Source organism: Musa acuminata, chromosome BXJ2-11 (genome assembly GCF_036884655.1).
Source record: "Musa acuminata AAA Group cultivar baxijiao chromosome BXJ2-11, Cavendish_Baxijiao_AAA, whole genome shotgun sequence".
NCBI lineage: Eukaryota > Viridiplantae > Streptophyta > Magnoliopsida > Zingiberales > Musaceae > Musa > Musa acuminata.
The window spans coordinates 7625754-7650143 of record NC_088348.1 but is presented as its reverse complement, the minus strand read 5'-3'; the positions used below and the strand labels follow the sequence as shown (position 1 = coordinate 7650143).

The 24390-nt window shown below is 39.0% G+C and overlaps 4 protein-coding genes and 1 long non-coding RNA gene across 9 annotated transcripts in view; 3 read left to right on the top strand and 2 right to left on the bottom strand.

Moving 5' to 3' along the window:
* LOC135627937 (THO complex subunit 2-like) overlaps positions 1-2064 on the top strand; it is a 36446-nt gene extending 34382 nt beyond the window's left edge. For both annotated transcript variants that reach the window (XM_065134402.1, XM_065134403.1), the window contains 2 exons: positions 896-1191; positions 1649-2064. In XM_065134402.1, coding sequence (XP_064990474.1) covers positions 896-1191; positions 1649-1718 — 366 coding nt within the window. In that variant the 3' untranslated portion in view covers positions 1719-2064. The remainder of the gene's footprint in view (positions 1-895; positions 1192-1648) is intronic.
* Positions 2065-4406: 2342 nt separating this feature from the next.
* Positions 4407-5947, bottom strand: LOC135626719 (U-box domain-containing protein 21-like). Its single transcript, XM_065132264.1, has one exon. It carries the CDS (start codon positions 5840-5842, stop codon positions 4505-4507), a length of 1338 nt encoding a protein of 445 aa, XP_064988336.1. The 5' UTR covers positions 5843-5947; the 3' UTR covers positions 4407-4504.
* Positions 5948-8254: 2307 nt separating this feature from the next.
* LOC135627936 (uncharacterized) lies at positions 8255-9816 on the top strand. Its single transcript, XR_010492730.1, has 2 exons — positions 8255-8740; positions 8986-9816. It is a non-coding gene; the product is annotated as an uncharacterized LOC135627936 (long non-coding RNA).
* A 904-nt stretch (positions 9817-10720) lies between these two features.
* On the top strand, positions 10721-13749 carry LOC135627935 (protein Barley B recombinant-like). Of its 4 annotated transcripts, none has more exons than XM_065134399.1 (3): positions 10721-11183; positions 11543-12569; positions 13193-13749. In XM_065134399.1, the coding sequence occupies exons 2-3, from the start codon at positions 11680-11682 to the stop codon at positions 13287-13289; spliced, it is 987 nt and encodes a 328-aa protein (XP_064990471.1). In that variant the 5' UTR covers positions 10721-11183; positions 11543-11679; the 3' UTR covers positions 13290-13749. The 4 variants fall into 4 exon arrangements, with proteins under 4 accessions (XP_064990471.1, XP_064990470.1, XP_064990472.1 ...); XM_065134398.1 differs by having other exon boundaries at positions 11538-12569; positions 13193-13748; XM_065134400.1 differs by lacking the exon at positions 13193-13749 and adding an exon at positions 12651-12943 and having other exon boundaries at positions 11538-12569.
* Positions 13750-14936: 1187 nt separating this feature from the next.
* LOC103970788 (deoxymugineic acid synthase 1) lies at positions 14937-21103 on the bottom strand. Its single transcript, XM_009384708.3, has 4 exons — positions 20658-21103; positions 15721-15964; positions 15464-15643; positions 14937-15373 (listed from the first exon to the last, which is right to left on the bottom strand). The coding sequence occupies exons 1-4, from the start codon at positions 21011-21013 to the stop codon at positions 15149-15151; spliced, it is 1005 nt and encodes a 334-aa protein (XP_009382983.2). The 5' UTR covers positions 21014-21103; the 3' UTR covers positions 14937-15148.
* Positions 21104-24390: the final 3287 nt, after the last annotated feature.

Genomic DNA, 24390 nt, shown 5'->3' with positions numbered 1-24390 from the left:
TAGCTTGGTTTTTAGATAATAATGATTGCCAAGTACTCTTTGAACACATAAGATATTAATTAGGCAGCTGTAGTTGTGTTTATGCTTGATACCATTTTATATTCAGGATAAACTATGTACTGTATAAGTGTTTCAACAGAGACATTTGCAGAGCATATTCAATGTTTAAGGCATGCCACTGTAATCACAGGCTAGTTAGAAAACAAGAGCATTTTGTAAATGAAAACTCGAAGGCCAATATCCAAGACTTTCCCACTATGAAACTTGTCAATTGGAGGTAATACTCCAATTTAAGCAGATATGTCCCTTGTATCAAAGATAGTTTCATTGGGCTTGCCATATGCATAAATGGGGAATGGTATAGTGAGCTTCTTGACAGACATCTATCAGATGTGGGGCATGTCATAGCCATCCTTCACCAATGGAAAGAAAAAGCACTACTGCAGGTAAATTTTCTGCCTTGGAGCTTATTATATCATTTTCCTATTTGAATTCTAGTAGGAGTCAAGAACTTGGAGTTCAACGAGATGGCTGAAATAGTAACATGAATGAAGAAAGCTGTGTATCCCTGTTGTTGAGTGTTAATAATACCTGTTATCTACCCATACACCATAGCTGCACATCTGGATTCCATGATCTCTGCTATTGTTTTCACTTACAGTATGAACTGTTATCGTAATTGCATCCAAATTTATCAAGATATTATTGCTGCTAAGTATTCAAATCTTGCGATTTGCTTATGTTTGTGACTTGATGCTGATTTGTTAGCTTTTAATTGCTTAAATGGAGATGTGACTGTAGAAGTAAGACCCTACACTTCTTTACATTGTGCTGTTGTTGATTGGTCAACATCTTGAATGATAAAATTAACGTCATTTTGCATGATTGTCTCTAGGTAGATGACAGGGACAGAGATAAAGCTACCATGAAGGAAGATATGGACCTGACTGGAGGTTCCAAACGGCGAAAACTTAAGAGAGACCATGCATTGTCATCTGAAACTGGTGGGGAATACTCACAAGTTGTTCCACCACCTCCCCCAGTGGCAATAGCTATGCCTCAGCCATTCGATAGAGAAAGGGCAGACAAAAAAGCAGCCATAGTGCAACAACGGGCTGCACACATGGACGATGCACCAAGATTGCATGGGAAGGAAGCTGGAGGCAAAATTAATCGAAGGGAATCAGATCAGTATCCTTATGCTACTAAATTGCTATCGTGTACCTATTTGTCTCTTATTTTCATGATCCTCTTTACATCTAGAAGATTTGTGTTATCTCATTAGCCACTTCTATTAGATTTTCTTATATATTTAAAAAAAATCTATTTTGGAAATTATTGCAGGCAGTGATAGTATACGGTCCAAAAAGTTGGTTTTGTTTGTAGATAGCAAAATATGAGTACCAGATAACCCTCTGACAGTAAGACCGATTAAGACCAATCTCGTTCCTATGAGATCATGTAGCAGCAGTTTAATATAATCTGATCATATATCTTAATTAATTAGCTTGAAATCATCTCTAGATAACTGATGCTCAAGTTTATTTGAGTCAGATGATTTCTTCGATTTCTGCCTTTTATTTTGCATGCATGTGCACATACTTGTAGTTGGTCTACAATGTGTATACCTTGACCTCTACAATCTCAGAATACATGAAAGGGAGTGGGAAGAAGAGAAGCGCCAGAGACCTGAAGCAAAAAGGAAACACCGAAAGTAGGCTCTGAAGTCTACACGCAGACGAGCAAATATAATTTGGTCTCAGTCTGCTAGTTTAGTGCATTGTTTCCTTTTTTGTTTTTCTTTATTGGGGTTTGAGTGCCATCTCTTAGAGTTGTGCTGCTGATCATGGCATGAAGGATCTCCAGAAGTCGAGTAGCTCATCCAGTGTCTGTGTGGATGTCTTGGATCAGCACATGATTGCAACAGTGAGGCTTTCAGTGTCAGCCAAACTAATCTGTTTTACGCTTGGCGAGATTCCTAGGTACAGAAGATGACACCCTGCATTACAGCATTGTAACTGTTAACGTTTAATGATGGCATTATGCAGAACTGTGTTTTGTGGATTTCAGATTGTCACTGGAGGTCCGATGTTATTGACCTTTCACTCCATCCTTGCATTTATGTGAATCATGACTTTAGTATTAGATTCCTTGCTTAATGATTCACAATGATGCTATTGCGATAAAATGGCACATGGACGGGGAAGCATTTTACAGCTTGAATAGAATTTGCACTTGTGATGTGGAAATCTGACATCAAATAGGATCTATTGCATAAGCAACCTCATTAAAATTTTTAATTGTTCATATTTCTTGCTGAAACGGCAATTTCTTCTAAAATTCTTGTACTGTTGGATTTTTGGCTCCAAGGTTTGTACTCTCCTTGCTTTCCTGTTGTAGTACATGTTGGTTGTGAATTTGTTGTGTGTGAGAACATGGTATTATCGAGGCCATTTTGGACGTGCCATACAAACATATATGATGAATGCTCGGTCCTGGATGTGGTTGGTTAAATTCTACGGGGATGTGTAGCTAACATGTAAAATGTTATTTTCGTTTCAAACGAGCGCAAGATTTGATCCCAAGATTTTGTTATCAAGCCAAGTTATCAATGTTGACTTTGCTAATGCTGTGTGGATGGCAATGCAGTGTAATGGTTATGTGCTTCTGTCTTATTTTTTTTTAGAACCACCTAAAACTTTGAATAGAGCGTAGTATATTTCTCGTCGATGAATAGGCCGTGTTATTGAACGGTGCAGTTTCATTATGACTAATTGAGTTCTATTACTCAATTATTTTCTGCACCGACGGCCTTCGTTTGATGGAGAGATGTAGCGAGTAAAGAGGGTTTAGTCGTTAGGAAAATATTGGATCTATAGGCAGACAGCTAATATCTCACTTCATGTGGCAAACTGGGAGTTGGTTTGACAGGTGAAAGTATCGATTAGATGATGCAACACTGTGTCACATCAATATGATTTTTAAAAGTACGAGTACCTGAACTTGTAAAATTTTTTATCTGCATCAAACCAAAATTAACGTTTAAGAATGGGAGTAAAACGAGATACATATATTTTTTCTGCTTTTTCTTGATCAGTTGGACCCTCTTTGGTGTATCGTATCCTCCTCTTCTCTTCCTTTCAGATAGATGCGAGTATGCTCGAAAAATGGATTAGATCGAATCGATCTCATCGCGTTGAATTGACGACGAAGATCGATCGTATCAGGGCGGGCGTAAAGCACTCCCGGTGGATCCTAGGAGCGATGTTGTTGGTCCTCCATCCAACGACTTGCATGCACATATCAAACCCGACATAATGCCTCCAGGCCACCTGCATGCCATTCTTGTGGCAGATGAGGTACACATATCAAACTGGGCATGTATTATTATTAATTAGTCTTCCATGTTAAGTTATACAATGCTTAAATAAAACAATAACTTGTGTGCTGTTCAGACAAGTTTCAATCGGTGACGAGAAAATTTTGCCACTGTGCTGTTCAAAGTTGTGGTGACATCAGTCGTTTCATACAAAACTAGTTCATATAAACCAAGTAAAACCTTCGATCAAAGTCAACACACACGTATGAGAAAAATACTAATCGAGTCAAAGTCCATACAAGTCGGCGTCCTATGAAAATTTCAAAGCTACGTCCGATCGCAACCCACGACTCCTGCAAAGTCTACCATTACAAACACAAGTGAGAAAAATACCAAAAAAAAACAAAAAGAGAGAGAGAGATTCTTTTTCCCGTATAAAATTAAAATGACTTTACAGCTAGCTATACACACGAAGACAATATATTTTCATTGGTCTTTATTGAAACATTCTGAGTTGATTATTATATTGTTCGTGCCCATGTGTGAACATCATATACGTCTAATGATTTTTTTAAAGGGATAATCTTGTCGTTAGTCTAGAAAAGATAAGAAAGTATATATTGACTCTTCAACCCTAGATTTGTCGATATAATAGATTTCAAATACTAAACTTGTTCGTCTTGCATATTCAATAATGATTAAATTCAAAATTTCAACTCCTAATGATGAAAATTTAAGCATAAGAGGGACTGTCATAAAATTCAATGATGAGTAGCTGAGCAATAGGAAAATCTACAAACTTATTGCAGATTTCACTGAAGCAAGCAATGTTTGGTAGGGAGCATGCTATATTTAGCTTGAAAACCCTTATAAATTCAATTATAATGGTTGTATGATTATTAGTTTCAATAACCAGAATAATATTCATATAACCAGAAACCAAGCTAATTTACATTGAGCTTGTAAATCAATTGAAACTTATTTATGAGGAGATATTTAAGGCTGCATAGGTAAGAGGTCGAGTGTTGGCGATGTTCTGAATGAGAGAGAGAGAGAGAGAGAGAGAGAGAGAGAGAGAGCAGCCCCAACACTTTCCAACTGTTTCTTTCTGTTCTTAACGTGTAAAACATAGTTTTTTGTAGTGCAAACGAAGAGAATAGACTGTATTTTGTACATGTTTCTAAATCACACAGGAAGAAGAGGCTGTTTTAGTCCCTTGAAATCTGTGGTGTCTATGCACTCATCCTTCTTGTACCCATTCAATAGTCTAAGGAGAGCGGTGGCCTTCTCCTTGGTCGCCTCACCACACCCAACCTGCAGCAGAAGCAAGAGCTTGTGGAAGGCTCCCGCTTGTTGAGCCTCTCGCAAGCATCTCCCCCTCCCTTCTCCCTCATCTCCTGCCTCCTCCTCGCCCTTGCACAGCTTCCACAGGGCCGAGACCACGAACTCGGTCGCCGTGTCCGACACCCGGAACATCTTCTTCACCAGCACCGGCGTCGTCAGCGCGTGACCGTATGCCTGCTCCCTGCCGCCGGCACACCCCACGAGCGCGTCCAGCACGGCCAGCGCCTTCTCGCACATGCTCTTCTCGGCGTCGACGAGCGTCTCTATGAGCACGGGCACCAGTCCCATACCGACCACCCGCGACGCCGTCCTCTCGCTGTAGTTGGTTAGGTAGAAGATGGCGACAAGGGAGGCCTTCGTGATCTGAGGGAGGACGGGCTCTTTGATGAGCTTCACCAGTGCTTCCACCAGCCCCGCCGTGTCGGCCGTGCCATCCGCTCGTGCTCCGCCGCACGCGAGCAGCTCCTTCACCACCACAGCCGCATTGAGCCTCGCGACCAGATCCCCGTGCTTTAAGATCGACACGAGACAGGTCAGGGACTCTGGCGATCCGACGTGCGAAGCGGCCTCCTCGTCGAGCGGTAGCAGCGTCGTCAGCGCGGCCAAGATCTCCTCCAGCACCCGCGTCACCGAGCCGTCGACGGAGGAAACACCGGCAAATGCACCGAAAGCGGCGGCCAGAGCCCGCCCGGTGCCATTCGACTCGAAGCACCCCCGGTTCCGCTCGCCCTCCCTCACCGAGCTCCTGACCTTCGCCACCAGCTGCCCGCACCGAGCGCGGTCGCGCCGCCGGCTGGCCGCGGCGATCTCCGACACGATGTCCGTGACCTGGGCCTTGGTGACGGGGATCTTGGGTGTGGGAATCCTCTCGATTCCGTTGGATCGGTTGGCGACGCACCAGTCCTGTATCATCTTCCGGATGGAGTGGTTGGGGATGAGGTCCTCTTGCTTCAGCTCCCGGTTGGTGACCGGGCACGTCGCGTTCCCCATGTCGAGCCACGCCTCGATGCTGGCCCGGTCATAGGTGATCCCGGTCGACGCCGTCACCGGGTCCTTCATGAGGTCCAACGATATGGGGCACCGGAAGTGCGTGGGGATCGAAACCTCGACGCCGGAGATCCTCTTGACCGGCTTGTTCTTCACCAGGCTGGACCTGCGGCTTCTCCATGGCAGGGCCATGAGCGACGATGAGCTTGTTGGAGAGAGGAAGGGCGTGGATGCTGTGGGGAGTGGGGGATGGGGGGTTGTGAGACTCGGAATGAGAGAGATGGGAGGGAAGGGTGAGTCTATATAAGGCTGATGGGTTGTTTGCAGGAAATCGTTCAAAGAGGAGTGTCGAGAGGTTTGGAAGTGTTGGGGTAATTATGGCTATCGCTATGGATTTTGAACGTTGACCGTTGAAGCTTGAACGTTTAAAAACGCGGGCAGGAAACGGTAAGAACGAACCCTTCTTTCACACATCAACCCAACCTCTTTTTTTATGATTTAATAAATTATATTTAATAAATTATATTTAATAAATTATATTTAATAAATTAGAAGAAAAAAAAGTATATGATATATTTTGAATCCTTTTTTTATGTTAGAGCCTTGGAAGAATTTTACTTGTAAATTCATAATTATGACTACTTGTTTGGTTAGTTAATCTATAGTTCGTCTTATTAGTCTGTACTAATATATTGATCAGTTGTCAGTTTGATACATACGGAGGTATATCAACACACGATACATGAGAGTATACTGATAAATCATCAATCCCCTTTCAAATCGGTACGTATCGTCCATATTAAATGGTATATCCAACGACCTTAAGTTAATCTTTAACTTATATAATGATGATTGCTTGATTAATAAGGAGAAAATAATCACTTGATTATGATTATGTTAGCATTTGTCGATCGAAGGAATCCATATATTTTTCGATGTTCGAGTCAATTTCGAAATATTACAAGAGAAAAATTATATAGCTCGAATCCCTTTTTATATTAGGAGCTTTCAAAAAATTTTATATGTAAATTCATAATCATTACCGGTCGTTCAAACATTTGATTACGATTATGTTAAGATTGTTCGGCTTTTCATATTTTCTTAATTATTAGAATCAACAAGTAATAATGCTCTAATTGTTTGGAATGGAGACACATGAATCTTTTCCATTATTAAGCTATCGAGGAAAATATTTATAACTACTGTTGATGAATAGAAGGGAAGAAAAAAAAAGCCCAAAAATTACACTAAATCGACAAATATTTTTCCTCTATTTCCTATCTGAATGGTGGGTAGCATTCATTAGTTCTCTCTTATGTACGAGTCCACATTTGCTCGGATGTGAATGGAAGAATGGAAGGAAAAGCGTTCGATAACTTGAGTACGGAGTCAACATGTGTACTTGGTCAAATGGTTCGTGGTCATGGTCTTCTTCTCGGGTCAACTGCATTGTCCAACAAAAGTACCCCTTCCACAGGCAAAAGTAGGTCCTCAATAACAACGATAAATCATCTCAGTTGGTGCCTTCTTGCATGTATACAATCTATTTTCTTAGTACAATTACTTGGTATTATACTCGTACCCATCGATTCAAACACTTCTAAACCGGTTCGGGCCGATCCGACCTACCTAATTATTATTATACGTATGTTTTTTTTTTAGTTTTCTCTTGAGTTATCACAAATGGTGATATCATTCTTCTAAAATGATAGTAAACGATAACTATTTAGATGTATGAGTGCCTAAAATGATTCCAAGATAGAAGTGTCAAGTTCCTAAGATGTCGTCTACATTAAAATCGATGTCGAGAAATTTTTTTCGATACTTAAGTTAGTTATCGAAAATTTAACCGGTATAGTATTTTATTTTATGTTTTTAAGAAGAAAGCCATACGGTGTAATATCGGAGATTCACTTTTATACTTGATCTTAGATAGAATAATTTGTAACCACTTCAACATCCTCCTATTAGTATTTTGTCCACACGAGTGATAGAAGGAGATAGTCCCAAATGATCTATTTTGAATTTTTGTTCACACCCACGGATAAACAAGTGAATGTTGACCAATAACTTTTCCTTTTGAACTTTTGTTCACCCTGACGGATAAACAAGTGAATGTTGACCAATAACTTTTCCTTTTAGGACAGCTTTGACTGATTTAAGGGAAATATGTTAACAATATTCCAAAGCAAATCAATATTAGCATTTAGAAGTCGAAGAAAGGCTCGAAGGAGTAAACAATTTGACTTGGGCTTCTTTGAGGAGAATGCAAATTCCTTTAAAGACTAACTTTCAGGAAAATAAAAGCCACGGAGAAGACTGACTTCAAAGTACTGTCGAAGATTAGAAGTCAATCTGATGGTTCATTCCACATCGAGAGAGATGACAGCAAGATGAATCGTAGTAGCATCTCTATGTTGAACATTCTATGAACTATGATGCTCTTGTGGTCTTTATAGGACAGAGAGATAAGAAAGGCTCATGAAAACAAATCGTTCACCACATTCTTTGCAAGCAATGCATAATACACACACACACACACACAGAGGAAATAGATTTTCCATTTCCTATTCCTACAATCTGAACAACTCCATTTCTCTTATGTATATATAAAAATAAAAACTCAAAAGACACTATAAATATTACAGATGATCATGAACACAGGAAAAGGCCGAGTGAATGGATGTGGTGGTGTAGGATAAACAAGTAGAAAAATGGAAAGATGCCGCAGGACTTGTGCCTGTGATGATATCATGTGTCATCCAAAAGCCAAATATCTCTGCTTGTGCAGGAACTCCAATTCCCTTCCCTATGTGTGCATCCAAGTGATAGCTTGTTTATCCCTTTAAAGTGACCCCATAAATGGAGCAGTGGATCTCTTTTTTCTAGTGATCCATGTTGCCATGTTGGTGGTGGCGAGATGTAGATGACAAGAGCATCTCAGTCATTAAAGGGACTGCAAAATTCCACAAGAAAGAGACTGCCATTTGTTCTGCCACCTCTGATCTCATCTTCTTCTTTCTGTGACAGGAGGAGGCCATTTCCCGCAGGGAAGTGCCGAGGGTGCATCAAGCAGCTTTTCCTTTATCGGTACTTGCTCGTTCCCTTGGCCCATTTGTCTACCATGGTTTCTCGAGTGCCACTGGAGTTTGGGTATTTATGATGCCTGTTCTGGTCCAATTCTGAGTGTTCTTGAATGTTTTGAGCTCAAGAATCTTGGTTGCTTGTGTCTTCTTTTTCCGTCTGCTGGGTGCTGCTACCTGTTCAGATCTATTTCGTTTCCTCTTACCATCTCGATGGATCATTCATTCCAAGCTTTACTTCATTCTTGGCAGCAATTCAATGCCTTTATGCAGCTGAAGGAGGCCTAAGCCTCGTCGACAATATTTCTGCCGAACATGAACAGTTCCAACCCAGAATCATCATCAGAAGATGTCTTGGAAGAAGCAAGCAGTCAAGCGGCTTCCGATATGTGTGGCCAAGAGTCTTCTCCTACTCCTCCGCCCTTCTCTCTCAATCCCTCCCTCACCATCAATGCACGTCCAACAGCACCATCAGCTGTTCCGTGGTCGAGCACAAGCGAAGGCGGCAGCGCACCGAGTTCACAAAGAGTCTTCTCCTGCGGCTACTGCCGACGCAAGTTCTTCAGCTCCCAAGCCCTCGGAGGCCATCAGAACGCTCACAAGAGGGAACGAACGCTCGCGAAGAGGGCACTGAGTTCGCATGCATTATTTCTTCCACGCAGTTACGCCAGCATTGCGTCTTTGCCCCTTCATGGATCTGCTCTCCGGTCACTGGAGATCAAAGCACACTCATCGGTGCATCAGAAGTGGAGAGAGATCCATCGCAGCAGCAGAAGGTGTGGAAAAAGCTTGCTCGAGCCGAGGCCCGTCTTCCTGGAGGATGAGGAGACGAAGTTCCGTTGGCCTGGAAGCTTTAGGCCGATGGCAGGTTCGAGTTCAGAACCGGCGGAGGATTCAGATGTGGCAACAGGGGATCAGCAGCCGGTAGAGGAACCCGATCTCGCTCTCAGACTCTAAGCGCAGAAGCTGGCATCTTCTCTCCGAAAGCTTGTGTGTTCTTGATGTCATTCATGAACAATAATTCTATGCTTCTCGGTGTGATGATACGTCTCCAGGAGAAAGAATTTACTTCCGCCGACTAAATTTTCTGATGAATTGAAATCATGATCATTCGGAATTGTTCTCGGAACAAAGGAAAAGTTAAAAGATGAAAACAATATTTCATCAAAGAAGAACATCGGAAAGGAGTGGCACCGCAAGATCCCCACCACGTGGTCATGTTCTAAAGCGAAGGTCAAAATGAGAATCTTTGCCTTTGGGAGATGATGTTGGATGGCAGAGTGCGCTCTTCAACCGATCACCTTACGATGCTTGACAGCAACCTGTTGTGGTTCCTTCCTCCTCTCGCTTCATTAGTAGGATAAGCCTGTCAGCTTGATGTTGAGCAGGAGAATCTTCCATCTCCCACTCGGTCACGAAATAGTTCGACATAACAACTGCAGGAAAACTGCTACTTTGCCGACGCGTCGTTGACAGTAAACAAATCACAGCCGTCCAATCAAAAGTCAAACGGTCCACTAATATCTCCTCTCACCTTCTTCCGTACGAAATCCTAATTGTAATAATAATAATGAACTCATTTATGTCAGACTCAACCTCAACAAATGACAGTAAATTAAGTAAAATTTTCTTTTTCTTTATATTTATTATATTATATATATATATATATATAATTTTTTTTCTTTTTGAATTTAATTTAATTTTTTGAAAGAAATAAAATTTGATTTCAAAATTTTAGTTTAGAAAATTAATATTTTATGCTAACCAAAGAAAATTTTAGACATTGCGAAGACGTGAATGTTTTGAGGGTTGATAGTAAGATTTTGGGAATCGAAGCTCATCTTTTCTTACTTTTGATTTGAAAAGAAAAAGATATATAATATTGCTGCTTTGGATTCATTTGGCTGTAATATTCACATGATTTTAGCAAACCAGAAAAAGGCAAACTTGGGAGAAAACAATTATTTGTCAGGGTGTCAGGAAATGGATGAGAACGGGGAGGAGGGGGGTGGGGGAGCGAGTCCAAGTTGGTCTGCCAAAACAGGGGACCGTCCGACCACCTCTTGTTCCTTCTGGCCCCTGCTTCGAGTTTCCTCCCCTTTTCCAGTGTTATCTCTCCTCAATCCAAACGAAACACCTGCATTTATGATGATACCAACATTTGGTTTACAATTCTCGCCGTCTGGATCGATCAAAAGCCTATCTTTTGCCCTCTCTGTCTTCCTCCCATTTCTAGAGGGAGAGCTCCTCTCTCCCCCCTCTCTCTCTTCTGTGGTTTGTTTCTCTGTCCTTGCAAGTGAAAAAGATTTTTCCTTTCCTTAGTTTTTCTACTAGATTTTGCCCACTTGCGAACATTTACATTGCAAAGATCTCAACTTGGGGCCTTAAAAGTCCGATCTTTCCATTTGCATCCGGGGACGCAGACTGCTGGGTTCATCGTTGCTTCCGTGGTAAGTTTCTGAATCTTTGCAAGTGAAAGGGTTTCGTTTCTTTTTCTGTGGACGCGAGCGAGATTATCATTCTCCCGTGTTGCCATCGGTTTTTCCACTAGATTTTGCCTACTTCTGAACATTTATATTGAGAAGATCTGAGCTAGGAACCCTAAAAGTCCGATCTTTCCCTCTGCATCGGGGAACGCAGGTTGCCGGGGTTCGTTGTTGCTGGGATTATATCCTGCCTTTGGTCTTTTCCTTGGTTGTTTGATCGGGTTTTGTTGTTGAGATTTCTACAAAAAATGTTGCCTTTCTGTTGCTCTTTGGTTACTTTGCCATCGATTTACCATTTCTCATGATCTTTCCATGAAGGGGAGGTTGATGGCATTGATGAGATGAATCCAATGTGTCGTCCGATGGGTTGATCGAATCGGTATACAAGTTCGAATTTTCTTGTTTGGTACAGTCAGCAATTTCGTCGGACTTCTCCTCGGTTCTTCTGTCATCCGCTTCCATGGATGACGATGGTGGATTGGGCATCCGGAACTGGGGGTATTATGAGCCGTCGTCGAAGGGAAACCTTGGACTGCGGCTCATGTCTTCCATTGTGGAGCAGGATGCCAAGCCCCTTTTGTCGAATGCTGGGTTCATTCGTCGGCACTGCAGCATTCCGGAGCCAACAGCTCCAGTGGACTTTATGAGTGATGGATGGTTTCACCATAGCAACGACAATAGCAAGAATGACTATGTGAGAGACGGGTTGATGCGCCATAGCAATAACAATAGCAAGAATCTCCACATTTTGCCAACGAGCCACCAACACCACCCAACTTATAGCGTGCTCCCTGAACCCCCCACCATCGAGAACGTCCAGATGCTGCAACATCTGGAGCCGCAGCCCAAGGATGACAAGGTTCCAATGGCAGATGAGACCGTAGTTAGAAATGAGTCTCCTTTGAAGAAGACGCCCAGGGGTCGTGTGCAGAAACCCCCAAAGACGAAGAAGCCTAAGAAAGTCACTGCACCAAAAGATGAGGTTGCCAATGGTTCAGCCTCACATGGGAAGTCTGGAAGGAAGAGCACAGGCATGGTCATTAACGGGATCAATTTTGACATGTCGAGGATTCCAACTCCAGTCTGCTCTTGTACAGGAAAGCAACAACAGTGCTACCGATGGGGAATTGGAGGGTGGCAGTCAGCGTGCTGCACCACCAGTGTGTCAATATATCCCCTTCCGATGAGCACGAAGAGGCGGGGGGCACGCATTGCTGGCCGAAAAATGAGTCAGGGTGCATTTAAGAAGGTGCTGGAGAAGCTGGCTGGAGAAGGGTACAACCTTTCTAATCCAATTGACTTAAGGACATTCTGGGCTAAGCATGGTACCAACAAGTTTGTGACTATCAGGTAAAGATGTTGGCTTGTTCTACCAATCTACCTTTGCATTGAATCATTGTTTTCATGGTGTTATTACTTTGTGTCCTGCAGAGGTCCTTCGATATAAGTTTGAGCAAAATTTTCTCGTATCTGCCAACTTAACATAGTTTTTTAGGTTTACACACTGGGGTTATATGTGCAACTTGGTTTCTTCCCTGGTCACTGAAACTTGTAGTTCGAATAGTGCTGCCTAGATCTTGTGGTTTTCTCATCTAATGAATTGTAAATCATCATCACCTGCTTCTTACTCGTAATGATTTAGTCCAGTACATTGAATGTTTTGGCATTCTATCTTTGATGGTTGCCTTATATCTATGAAGTTTTATGGTTATTTTCCTGTTGTAGATTCTTAATGTTCTGTGTATTTATTCTTAACCATGCTAAGTGCTTCAAATTAGATGCTGATAGCACTGAGTGATCGCTTATAAGTCAATTGCTTTAATGTAATTTAGGCCACCTTCTGCGATTGTCCAAAGGCCTAGGTGCTTCATATGTATGTGTCGCTTTAGTTCCACTAAATTCCAAGAAAAACATTTAATAGATGATCAATATAATAATGGAATTTTCTGCTGACATTTATATTTTCCTGGTAGGAAAAACATTGGTAGACCTTGCTGTGAAGAACTTGTGCTCAAACATTTTTGCACTGTGTTCTGTTATATCGAGAAGCTTAACCTATTTTGCTTTTAAAGCAGACTATGATTGGTTTCCATATCTACAGATATCTATGTTTCTAGTATTGGTTTTATCTTCAGTTTTGACAGTGGTTTTAGCCATTCTGGTTAAGATCTTACTTGTTTTAACTAATACAGATTGGGGATTATCAGTTTTAATAGAAATATATATTTGAAGTTCACTTCATCGAAATAAGTAATGATCAACGTAGCCAGTATTTGTGGCACGAGCAGTCTTGTTTGATCCATACTGGTGGCCATGATTGTTTTGGTTGTAACGATTGATCCAGACTCAACCCAAAACCAGAACTCGGTGAGAGTTTCAGATTACGAACATCCTTGTCAATTAAAATAAGCATGGCCTATTCAAATCGGCACTGTCTGCATATGGTTTGAAGTCACACACACACACACACACACACACATATATATATATATATATGTATATGTATATGTATATGTATATATGTATATATGTATATGTATATGTATATATGTATATGTATATATGTATATGTATATGTATATATGTACCTATGTATATGCATTGAAGTGGAATGATCTTCCATAAACAGCAAACACATATTCCTTAACACGAGTTAATGGTTTCAGAATAATTATTAGAAATCAAACTCGAGATGGAATAGATGTATGTGCATCGCACTTATGTTGCCAAAGTTAATTTAAATTTTACCAAGTTGTAAAAAATTGCTCATGTTCATTTGGAAAGCATGGTACTCTTTTGTTTTAAGGGTTCTACACAGATACATTAGGTCATGTGTATCAGCTCTATAGGTAAAGAACTTATACGAGGAAATTTCAAATGCTTTAATTATAGCATCAAGCCAGAGGCTTGTGTAGCTTCTTGTGTAATTTTTAAGGATCATAGAGCAAAGAATGGTTCTGATTTTAACTCTGCGTTGGCTTTAGGACTTGAAGGGTGGAAACTTTTTACTCTATCCAGTGGAAATTATATATTGATATTATTTGTATGCTATGCTCATGTTTGGTTAAACTGGGCATGTAGTTGTCTTTGTTGGTGGTTTTCTCGTTTTTTCGGTTGGTATCTTCTTATGCGGAAATGTATTAGCTTGGGCTTTCGAAAGTACATGTGGTAACATTGATCTAATGAGAATTCTTGCATGTTATGTCGTATATTTTCTTCCATCTGAAGTACACTTTTAGATGGTTTAGAGCCATGTAGGGCTTGTAATTCTCTTTGTCATTATCAAGACAATCAGTTTGATATAAAGATATATCATGGGCATTGGATGCAATCAAATAGTTCTTGAGTTCATTTCTTCTCCGTACCAACATAAAGTGTGGGGACGAAATGCAGTGCTACTGGCCCTCATCAGACCACCTTGTACATTGTAATGTTCTTTTGCTCTCTTTGAACTCCTTATGTTGTGTCTATTAAGAGTATGTTTTGGCAAATTCATTTGCACCAAGCCGAAATTTAGCAGCTTCAAATGGGGATCAAGTTATAATCCGATGTGGCGGCCGACCACGTAACCTAGTGGTTCGACAACATCCCAGAAGATTCATTCAATAAAGTCAATGTGTTAGATTTTTTTCTTTTTTATCATTGTCATTCCATTTAGCTATTGAACATACAATCTTTCACTCCGATACCATGTTATATTCTTTGATCATTGTCATGTCATCTAAAAGCTTTTGTTTGTTCTCAATCAAACGACAGCAAACTTTTCCATGTCCTTTTTGCAAGAACTTAATGGTTTTTTTGGTGCCACATTAAGCATCACTTGATACCTCCGGATTAAAGCACATACATCTGATAGTGAATCGTAGCATACGCTTGATGACAACATGAAATGATGCAGCTAAGGAAGATTCGTCTTCCCAGCAAAACAATTAGATCTCACCATCCCAAAGCTCTTCAGCAGATTTGTAAGGTCCATCATCTGACACAAACTCCAAACCTAGGCATCCTTTGCGCTGTGGAATCTCGCTGATTTTGCGCTTCTCTTCTTCATTCAGCTCCCAATCCAGGATGTCCAGGTTCTCCAGCATCCTCTTCTCGTTGAAGCTCTTTGCCAGCACACAGTCTCCTTGCTCATGCACCCACCTCAAGCAGATCTGTGCATATGATTCGGAACAGTGTTTTGATCGTAATAATAATAAGGTCATGATCCTTCTTTGCCTATGATGCTGCTGTATCAATGTTACCTGAGCAAGAGTCTTCCCCTTGGCTGCAGCTATATCTTTGATGACATCACAGTTCATGACCCAGTCTTGGCCCCACATAGTTCCCTTTGCCCCCAGGGGAGAGTAAGCACACACTTGAATCCCCTTAGCCACGCAAAGCTCTCTCAGCTTCTGCTGCTGCCAAAGCGGGTTCACCTCCACCTTGTCCACGGATAACACTTCCCTCATCATGCTCCAACAAGAACTAAGTTCTTTGGGTCGAGGGAATGCATGCTCACCTGGTTGACAGCAGGGGGGATGTTGGCAATGGAGAGCAATGTTTCCAGCTTCTCGGTGGAGAAGTTGCTGACGCCTATCGACCTCGTTAGCCCGAATCGTTGGCACTGCTCCATCGCCTTCCACACCGAGCTCAAGTCGATCGGCAGGAGGTCCTCCTTCGGCATCGGCACCTCGTACTTCCCCGGCTTTGTGCTCACAGGCCAGTGTATAAGATACAAATCAAGGTAATCCAACTGAAGGTTCCTGCAAGACAAGCAGTACAGAAGAAAAGAAGGATCACATGAGTGTAACCCTTTCTAGTAAGATACTTTTAGTTCAAGATCAAACCATTATATAAGAAGAAATCAAGAAGGGAAAAAGAATTTTTATTGAACTTCTTAAAAAAAATACTTATAGATTTTGAACGATTTTTAGTCTTAACTTGAATATTAGAGACTTGAATTTTTCTACACATGTAAATATCACTTATTTATATATATAAAAAAACAAGAGTCCCTAATCTCTATAACTCTATCTAATCTTATTTGAATTTTTTTAAAATACATTTTAAACTAAAAATTTCTTATACCTAAAACTTTATATAAATAAAATATTAATTTATGATCTTCCAAAAGATATTTGAACTTTTTAACACTCCCCCTTAAAATATAATTTTGAAAATAAGTCCTAACTTGTTTTGAAATCAAGTTGAACTTGCTTAGTCACTAGGATTTCACATCGATGATAATGAATGAACTGAACCTCACCATTGAACCCACTGATCGAGAAGACCATCGCGGGCACCGTATAATTCTCAATGCATCTTGAGCGAACAACATGATTGTCAATTCCTTTACATGGGCAATGGTGACTTGGGTTGGTCATGCTTTCAGGTGAAAGATTTGACCTTCCATTTTTGGCTGGTCAAGGAAGGCTATAAGAAGGAAGATGGTATAAGAGTTTCCTTTCACCCTTATATCATCTTCTACTTCACAAACATTTGATCTCTGACTTGTTTCAGCGCAGATGGGTTTCTTTGAGTCCGTAGCAACTTTCTCTTCATAGCCATTGACGTTGTGTTGCCTTCTTCATCACCAATCCCTGGATGAAATTGTTCTAGCCAAAAACTTTTAGGATTATCAGGAATAGCTCTTGACCGGAAAACTATTGAAATCTCTAACCGGACTTCATACAGAAGACACAATATCTATATGACGACCAAATTCAAGAATAGGCTTGTGCAAATAAAAAATAACACCAAATTTCTCGTCGAAATCAATAGACACAAGATCCTGAGTTTTATGTTTATAAAGAGCATTCGTTTCTTCATTTATTGTATCCTCCCACACTAACACCTTTGGCTTCATCAAAACAAATATCTCCATCTCTGTAACATGTTGTTTGATAATTATTCTTTTTTATCTTCTTCGTGTTGAAAACTTCTCTTCGTGAACATCATTACTCTCCCTACCACTTTACTCTATCATTAGTAATGAAGAAATAATATGAGTAAATACATATAAGCCAAAATCTATGGAAGCATTAAATGACAAAGGAATCTCAATCATAGGTTTTGAACATGTATCACTTTTATTATTGTGGTTGATATTTTTAAAGAAAATTACTTGTGAAGGATGATAACAAGAAATTTCATCAAACACAATATCTTGAGATACCACATAATAATGTGTTTGTAGATCCATGCATTTTCAACCTTTCTTTCTTTCATCATAGTTAATAAAGATACATTTCTTGATCTTCTCTTTGAGTCTAGTATATAAATATAGTATGAAAAATCAAATATTTTAAAATGTTTTAACATTTGGTTTCTTACCAAATATGAGCTTATCTGGAGACTTCAGATTGATTGAACTACAAGAAATTCGATTAATAACATTGGTTGTATATGTCACACCTTTTGCCTATAAGATATTGAGTAAATTCTTTACACGAGGTCAACACTTACAAGTTCAGCCACACTATTTTGTTGTGGTGTATTTTCACATGTAAATTCCTTTTTGATATTATACTTTTTGTAAATAGTAATGAGTTCATTACTTTTAATAGTAATAAACTCTCCATTATTATTGGTGTGTAATCTTTTAATTTTTCTTTCAAGAGCACTTTCAATTGTTAATCTGAACCCTTAAAATTTTAAAAAAAATTATGACTTTTTCTTAATAAAATAGACCTATATAAACCTTGTAAAATCATCAACAAAAGCAGAACCTAAATAAGGTGGTACTATGAATAAGCTCCGAGGGAAATTTACAGAGTTATCTATCAAAAGGTTGCATGTGTGTCGTACCATATTAATAATCTTTAAAAACTTTATTACTATTAAAAGTAGTAAGATTAGAAAGATCATTCACTAAGGTTTTTTGCATCATAATCTTTAATTTAAGAAAATTTATATGACCAAGTCTAGCATGTCAGATTGATGCACTATCATTTGTACTTATCTTATCAATATAAGAGATTGATGCTGATAAAATATATAAATATATAACCCTTTTATCAATATTTACTATATCTACATTTAATTCTTTTATATTGTGAAGAAACTTAGCTTCATTAGGATAAAAAAGAATATAATTTTCAACATCAATTGCATCTACAATAGAGAAGAATTTTTTCTTTATACCTAGAACATGGTATACACTCTTGAATGTAATAGGATCATTGTCTTTATCTGAGATTATGATAGTACTTTTCTTTTCCACTTTGTCACGGCCTTAGTTGGAATTGCCTATGGCGTGAGGCACCCTTGCGGCAAAGACTCGAACTTAGCTTACATTGCCTAAGTCGCGAGGCACCCTTGCGGCAAAGACGCGAACTTAGCTTGTGTTTCCTAAGTCGCGTTTCGCCCTTGCGATTTGCGTCAGCAAAGATCAGCCCACTTGCAACTTCTCGCAGGTCCCGAAAGACCTGTAAAAAGAGAAAATTGATTAGTTCGAAGAATGAGCGACGGACAAGTCCCGACGTCTCGCGAAAAGGGGAAGCTTTACAAGCAATTCAGCAAGCACCTTACGTGCACAAGAGAAAAGAGGGAGAGGGGGAAAATAAGGACTTTATAAGGTTGAACGAACAGCTGCAAGTCCACAAACAGCTGCTCATCGGGTGCTGGGCACGACAACAAGTTCCCGTCAAGGTAACGTGTGAACTTGCAAAAGATTATTCAACGCCCGACACTATACCGAAGCCCCATCCAGCCCTGTGCCACCCAGGAGGTTCTAGGGTGCTGAGATGGCTGGCGTTTTGCATGCAGTAGCGAGTTGCAGAAATCAACCCGTAGCACGCAAAAATATAGCTATTTTGGGGTTGTTTTGCTCAGTTCGATGAGCCATTGCACTGTAGCGCTACAACTTATTTGAACTTTTATTTTTACAAACAAAAGGACTTAAAATCAAGCCAAAACATGCTACCAAGCAGCTGTACATATAGACGAGAGTGACGAATAGTTCGTTGAACGGAGTTGTTACAAGTGCGCGACGACTGTTCGTGACAACTTGGTGAAGAGTATTATCTGCCATGATAATTGCATCATTACCTTTATATTGATGAAGATTAGTAAATTTGGTACTATCATCACTGAGATGATGACTACATTCTGAATCAATAATTTAATCATTTTAAAAATTAATATATATCATGGTCTTAGTAGTTTTAGCTATAAAGCATTTGTCTCAATCTTCATGAGTAGCATTAGAATAATCTTCTTTATTTATAATATTTTCACCTTTAATTTTCACACAATAATTTGTCTTAATATGGCCTAACTTGTCACACCTATAATACTTGATTTTCTTTCGATTTGTACCATTGTTTGAAGAAAACTCTTGCTTATTGTCAACATCATTTTTCTTCTCTTTATCATTATCATTATCACTTTTCTTATTTGTAAAAAGGACATCTCCATCTCCTCCTAAAATAAAAGCTTCCGTTATTTAACTAGCTAGGGATTCTTAGAAGTAAGAAGATTTTTCAATTTTACTAAGAATGGTTATTGAACTCATCCCCGAATAGATGCAACATAAAGAATGTATTCTTTTCAAAGACCACAAATAATATAATATTTTATTTATGCATCACTCATTTGGATCTAATCTTTGAACATAAATTTTTAATCTTAAAAAATATTGAGAAATTAAGAAATCGCCTTAGATAGTATTTGCCAAATTAGTCTCTAAATAGTGAAGCCAAGTAATATTCTTTTTGTTGAGCAATGTATGTAAATCTCTTAAAGTTAATTTGCAATGGATAATATGTTCAAAGAAATCATGAGAAATATATCTCTTTAATATAAATTCAGCTTTTGCATTTAAAGTCTTTCATCTCTTCGTGGCATCTGTATATGTAGTATTTGGTGCTGTTGTTGTATTATCACCAATCATATCTCATAGACCTTGCCTATAAGATAAAACTTCAAACAAGTCTTCTAGATCTTATAGTTAGACTGATTAAGAAGTTCAATATCAAATACATCAATTCGACCATAATTTTTTTATAGTCGAAAGATGGGTATCTTATTCATCTAAGAGATTTTAAAATATAAATTACCACCTTTGTGGCTCTGATACCATGTGAAGAAAGAGAGGATCACATGGTGAGTGTAACTCTTTCTTAATTAGTAATAACAAGGTATTACTAGCTTGAGATCAGATAAAATAAAAAAAGAAACTAAGATGAAAAGAATTAATTAAACTTCTCAAAAAGAAAAATACTTATATATCTTCAACTTGACGTTAATATTAGGTCACATATTTATAAATATAAAATATAAAAAAATTTAATTTCTATAACTCTATCTAATGTTATTTAAAATCTTCTAAAATATATTTTAAACTAAAAATGATTCATCTATAGAATTTAATCTTATTAAAAAAAATACGGGTGGTACCAAACAGCCCTTTGCAGCGCGTAATGGAATGGGAACATGGCGTGATAGGGGTGGTACCGAAGAGTCCTTTGCAGCGCGGGGAGGACGAGATGGCCGTGCGCGTCGCTGCACCACAGCTTGGAGGTGATGAAGAGCTCGTCGCGGGACTCGATGGCCCCGGATCGGACGGCCTCGGCGATGGCCTCGCCGAGCGGCTCCTCGGACCGGTAGATGGCGGCCGTGTCGAAGTGGCGATAGCCGAGCTCGATGGCGCGTAGAATGGCTGCTCGCATGGTCTCGGATGCGGCGAAGGGGTAGACGGCCGTGCCCAGGCCGATGAGTGGCATGGGCTTCGCTCCCGAGCTCAGCATCACCTCCGGAATAGTAACCATGTCGTCGTTGTGGATGCAAACGCAAACAAACACTGCAACCATTAGGCTTCATAGAAGCGGGGAAAGAGAAAGAGAGAGAGTAAGTAATTATTGTCCTTTGCCGCAGCTCATGGTTGACGTGTGGTGGCTCCTCCTCGAACGTAGCCTGACCACATATTGCCATTTCATCTCATCATTAAGGTAGAATTCCAATTTTTCTTCTCCTTATTATCATTAAAGAAAAGGATCGAGTTACATCAAAACCCAATAAGATTCCTCCACCTTCCCCGACATGGTTGACTTCTTGAAGTCCTGTAGCGTAAGCGATGACGACTTGGATTATTGGACCACGTAAAGAGAAAGTCCAAATATGTAGTTTCACCCGAACCACCAGCTAGAGTTGGGAGTCTCGAGGAGAAGACCTATGTGTGACTCTGCTACTGGCAAATTCATCATACAGATTGTAAAAACTGATTGATTCTTTTCCTTCCAGTTGGGATCAAGAAAATAGCAAGCTGACTCGGTAGTATTAGTTGGATCTTCGTACTCTCAGTCGTCGTCCATCTCAAGAGTTATCGCCACGACAGGATGTCAAAGAAGGCAATTTGGGCACATCCATCGTTATTGTTTGAATTCTTACCATGCAATCCGTGAGGTTATCAATCTGATGGTCAAATCAAGATGAACATCACAATCGCATGCATTACATATGGATGCTAAACTTTCGAGCAGGAAATAATACCATTTTAAATTGTGCACAACAAGTCTTTGGTACAAACATAATATAATTTAATAATATTAACTAGTTTGATCGATAAAGATTTAGATAATTTATTATAAAGTATATAAGCAATTTGTTCGATTGCTTTTACATAACTTTCGTCTTGTATCATCAAATCAGGTATAGGACCGAAACACTATTATTTTTTTGAGTCGAAGTAATTTGGGTAAAAAGCTCAAGTTAAACAAGATTAATGGGTTACTCGTCTCATTGGAATTACCAATGGATGATCGTCTCTCTCTCTCTCTCTCTTCAGCGTGAACGAAGACCACCTCTCCACCTTTTGTAGAGATGATGAATTGTATCTTCCAGTAGGAAAATGTGACAGTGGACCGTATCGAGCTTGTAGAGATGCTGAATTCATGTTTCTTTAAATGAAGGCCCCAAGAGTACTGCACCTGAATAGGAAGAGAACAGCAAGGCATTGCTCCAGATTCCACAATTCCTGGCTTATTGTCAACATGAGATAGTGGAGCTAACAAAGATTTCTTTTCCCAATAATTAGATCTCACCATCCCAAATCTCTTCAAGAGATTTGCAGGGTCCCTCATCTTACACAAAATCTAAGCATGGGTCCCTTATCTTGTGTTTCTCCGGTAACGGTTATTATTAAATATCTTATTTAATAATAACGTAACCGTTCTCGTTAAGATTCATAATTTATTATCATGAATTTCTTCATTTATTATGGTTTAAATGATTTCAGTTTTTTATTCATTATGCATGAAACCGTTATTATTAAATTAAATATTTAATATCATTAAGTTCTTCATTATGGTCCAAACGTTACAAATTTGAATTAATTCTTGAACGTTATGAGTTGGTGATGATAAATGTTCTTGATGGGAGAACATCTATATATACATGAGGATTTTAGTCCCTTGGCTCAACAATCTCTTTGAAGCGAAAGGGTTTCCTACACCATCTAAAGCGAGAGTTTAGAGCCGAGAAGTGCCAAAGTTTAAGAAGAAATCTCTGCAGAAATTCTTGGCGACAATGGCTGGAGGTACGCTATTTTGTTTCCGCATTAGTTTTATTGTGTTTCTATTATAATGATTTAGAAACACAAGTTGGTTTCATTAAAATTTCTTACATTTTGGTATCAGAGCCGAATGAACTCTGCCGATATGAAAAAGTTTTCATTTTTATGCTATGAAAATGATTTGATTTTGGTTTCTTCTTGGAAACTTCTTGATATATTTTATTGAAAATCATGAGAAAATATCATTTTCAACATTTTTAGTCGATAAAATGCTCATATATGCATATTTAGTTATATAAAATTATGCTTATGAGTTAATTTTGTATGATTAAAATGTCTAGTGATCCATATAATCTTAATTAATTAAGAATTAGCCACAGCATCCTCAATTAATTAAAATTATATATAAAGTTAAAATAAGGATCACATAAGTAATTAGACATCAGATTATGACTGATTATATTTTATATAATAATTATTATCCCACATGATCTTTTATTATATTTAATATAATTAATCAGGATAAAATATCAAATTATTTTCATAATTTACCCACAGGAATTATGAATTGGAATATATAATTTGATAGTTTTATCATAAAGTTCATTTGAATCTATTTGAATTAAGAATTTAGCCCACAGGCAATTTTTATGTCATGAGATTCATATTTTTGGCATGTTTCACATTGGTAAAACATGTATATTAGTTTATTAAGCTTCAAATTTTGACATAAGCATGTTTGATTTTACGCAGTTTCTTAAACTGTTAATTTCTCTGATATTCGATGTGATATTCCCGAACTTAGTGGTGATAACTATAAGATATGGAAGGAGAGGGTTCTCCTCCATTTAGGGTGGATGGATATTGATTATGCTATTAGAAAAGACGAACCACCTATAGTCACTGATACCAGCACTCTAACTGAGATCGCATTATATGAGCGATGGGAGCGATCCAATCGGCTCAGCGTGATGTTTATCAAAACTAAGATAACTGCTGGCATACGTGGTTCTGTTGACCAGCATGAAAATGTCCGAGACTTGCTAAAAGCTATCGATGAACAATTCATCACTTCGGATAAGGCACTAGCAAGTACCCTTATAATGAAATTTTCATCCCTTAGACTCATCAACATAAAGGGTGCGCGTGACCACATAATGCAAATGCGAGATATTGCGGCTCAACTTAAGAAACTTGAGGTTAATATGTCAGAATCCTTCCTGGTGCACTATATTCTGAACACCCTTCCACCTCAATATAGTCCTTTTAAAATTTCATACAATACACATAAGGACAAATGGTCAATCAATGAATTAATGACCATGTGTGTTCAAGAAGAAGAAAGGCTAGTGATGGAATTGAGTGAGAGTGCAATGGTGGTAACCACTCGTGGGAGGAACAAAACTGACAAAAATCAAGCCAATCAAAAGGCTTATCAGCAGGGAAAAGGTAAAATACCACCCCAAGCTGATATCAAGAAAGAAGCGAGGTGTTTCTTTTGTAAAAGAAAGGGACACATGAAGAAGGAATGCACGAAATTCCAACAATGGCTTGAAAAGAAAGGTAAACCAACCTCATATGTGTGTTATGAATCTAATATGGTCAATGTTAATATTAACACCTGGTGGATTGACTCTGGATCAACAATCCATATTGCAAACTCTTTGCAGGGTATGC